The sequence below is a fragment of the Hippoglossus stenolepis genome, chromosome 12, assembly GCF_022539355.2.
Source record: "Hippoglossus stenolepis isolate QCI-W04-F060 chromosome 12, HSTE1.2, whole genome shotgun sequence".
Lineage (NCBI taxonomy): Eukaryota > Metazoa > Chordata > Actinopteri > Pleuronectiformes > Pleuronectidae > Hippoglossus > Hippoglossus stenolepis.
The window spans coordinates 18,659,749-18,662,505 of NC_061494.1; the positions used below are offsets into that span (position 1 = coordinate 18,659,749).

General features: G+C 42.4%; 1 protein-coding gene across 1 annotated transcript; it reads right to left on the minus strand.

Annotated features, from left to right (window-relative positions):
- Positions 1-737: 737 nt before the first annotated feature.
- On the minus strand, positions 738-2,552 carry LOC118119372 (amine sulfotransferase-like). The gene is made up of 6 exons (XM_047342452.1): positions 2,399-2,552; positions 2,029-2,237; positions 1,751-1,877; positions 1,345-1,439; positions 950-1,124; positions 738-856 (listed from the first exon to the last, which is right to left on the minus strand). Exons 1-6 carry the CDS (start codon positions 2,550-2,552, stop codon positions 738-740), a joined length of 879 nt encoding a protein of 292 aa, XP_047198408.1.
- Between the last annotated feature and the right edge of the window lie 205 nt (positions 2,553-2,757).

Here is a 2,757-nt window from a genome sequence, read left to right on the forward strand (position 1 = left end):
TCACAGCTCTTAAAACAAACAAGAAATTATATAAAATCAGGGATAGAGCTCCTGCTTCCCCCAGTTCACTCAGCCCGACCCCCTGTGTGCAACATAACCTGGGAAAAGTGCTTCTTTTTTTATCATGGGAAGATCAGTCACTGCATGTTCTCTACATAAAAACCCCACCACCTCAAACTGAAGGTTATTTATACTGCTGCTGTGACATTGTGGCCGGCAGAGCCTTTGTCAGGCAGCGCACAACGCATCTTCAAAAGATGTTTGGGTTTTGTGGGGAATAAATCGAGTGGTTTGTCTGCGGCCCGGCTCTATATCATATTCAGCTAGCTTGTCGGTGCAACTGAGGTGGTGAATGGGCCACTAGAGGCCCAGCCACTGGCGGGTGGTCTGACACAGAAAGGTTAAATATGGTTCAGCCACGGACGCTCTCAAAGGGCCTCGCTGTTAAAAAAATAAGTTATGTGGGCTGTACGTCTTCACGCAGTCAATAAATTGACAATACTGGCGCAGTGAGGCACAAGACTGTCCCAGAGCTGAACTTCATGGTTGACCGTCCAATTGAAGAAACGAGTCACAACAACTCTTGTTTCCGGTGGATTTATTGACAGCTCATCAAAGTCCTGGCTAGACAAGAGGTGTAAAATCACCACAATGACCATGTGTATGTAATGGTTATGTTCACTGAACGACTTTGTGCGATAAACTTGAACGTTTCAGTGACAGCAGAAATGGAGCAGCTACTGACTCATCTCCCAGATGCAGGTCAGAGGAAGGTTCTTCATCTTTTCTTTGAAGACTTCGTCAAAACGCTGATTCTGGGCCACTGTCAAGTGATTCTTCCAGTCGCCCGCCACCCCTGTTCATATAAAACAATTAGACTGCATGTTTTCTCGGTGTATACAATGTAAATAAAGTGTTTAAGCAATGCAACATCACTGTGGAAACAAACCTTTACGCATGGTTTCCTTCTTGTAGCGTTCTTTTTCGAGTAAATCCTTATAGTTTGCATTGGGGTTGGTCTTCATGTTTTTGAAGGTGGACCTCTCCACAACACGATCGATGGCTTCGTCCGTCAAGTCTTTTCCAAGGAAAGAACAAAGCTTCACAACTTCCCCTCTGAGGTCCTGTTAGTTGCAGATGTTTGAGAATAATTCCATGTTATTATTTTGCTGCATTTATAAAACAGAATGTCCTAAATCCAAAATCTGCAGGAATCATTCAAGAGCTATAAATCTGTCAAAATCTTTCTGACAAACACGTGCATGATAAGGACTTTTATAAACTTTAATAAATGCTTCTTTGTTGACTATTAGTTGCTGCAATAGATAAAACAACGTCACCAACCTTCAACAGGTTCTCGTACTGCACAAAATGGATGTTCAGTTGGTTCCGTGCTGCAGAATACTCGCTCACATGATCAAACCATGCTCCCATGTAAACTGTTGAAGAAAATCATATGTCAGAGCTAAGAGAAAAAACTGTAGAAGTCAGTGAAACTTGCTGCTATTCTAGGCTGTTTCATAAATACATACTATCAACCTTTTAAATCAAGATTCATTAATACATTTTTTTTAATGTTTCCGCAGCAAGTTGACTGAATTGAGCTTCGTCTTTTCCCACCGAGTGTACAAATACACCTGAATAAAGGAAGATAATGCACGTGAGATGAATGGTTTGCCAGATATGCTTTCCACATACAGACAGACGTTTGTGGAGTTACTAACTAGATAACTAGTTGCTGTGAACCTACCTTTACCATCCAGGAACTGCTGGAAGAAATCCTCAAAGCTCTTTGGCGTTTCCAGTAAAACCCAACTATGAGCAAAGTGATAGAGGGACACCAGGATATCCTTCGGGTTCCTCCAGACATAAACAGCCTATTGCCAAAAAATATAAATACAGTCTTGGCTTCAATGTTATTTTCACAGTTCAACAGACATAAGCTTTTCTTTGTCAATTTGTTCACACAGGAATGTCAAGAGTATATGAAATTAACTCAGTTCATGAATACAGCAAAGTGCATATTACCTTGATTTGCTTGTCTTTCACTGCGAGGGGCAACATGTCAGGGGGGAGATGTGTGCCAAAGATCCGAGGATCTGGCCTTTCTCGGTTCAGGTCATCTGCAGTTCTTTCCTCCAACCAAGGAACTCGGCTCCTGTTGCTGGCATCTTCTGCCTGTTCCGGGTGGGCCTCATCCATGATCTGGACAGTGATCTGTTGCATCCAAACTGTGCCTGCAGAGTAACATATGTAAAATATGTAGGAACATACAGATTGACCCAAATGAGCCCAGGTAGCACCTACTTGAGAAAGGTTTCTGTTACCATGCTTTCATAGGATTTTGAATCTTTAGCATAAGTTTGTTCACTTCCTGGTCGTAGGTTAGATGTTCTACCTGACTTGGGGTAAGTGATGAGGAGGACATCAGTTGGACGGAGCTCAAAATGCTGGAGAGTGTCGAGGTCGTTGGGTCGCAATTTGTCCTGAACCAGAAAGTTCCTCTTTTTGTACGTGAACAGGTAAGGGCTCACTAAGTCCAGAGAATCCATGGATCCTCAAATTAAACAAAGGAAAGAGATTCATGAAGCATTTGTCTTAAGTCACTTGATTTTAAGCTGCGTCATCAAAGATATCAAAGCTACCTGCGACTTTCAGTCATACAAAGTTATAACCTGCTGACACCTCATACTTTGCAGTAGATGGCAGCTGCACATAATGCTCTTAGATGGCAGCTGCACATAATGTCCCTGCTAT

Excerpts from the sequence above, each read along its gene's own strand:
- LOC118119372 (XM_047342452.1), bottom strand. The coding sequence starts at position 2,552 with ATGGATTCTCTGGACTTAGTGAGCCCTTACCTGTTCACGTACAAAAAG. Across the intron at positions 2,238-2,398 it reads CATCACTTACCCCAAGTCAG|GCACAGTTTGGATGCAACAG; the intron begins GTAGAACATCTA and ends GTTACTCTGCAG. Across the intron at positions 1,125-1,344 it reads AGTACGAGAACCTGTTGAAG|GACCTCAGAGGGGAAGTTGT; the intron begins GTTGGTGACGTT and ends TGCAACTAACAG.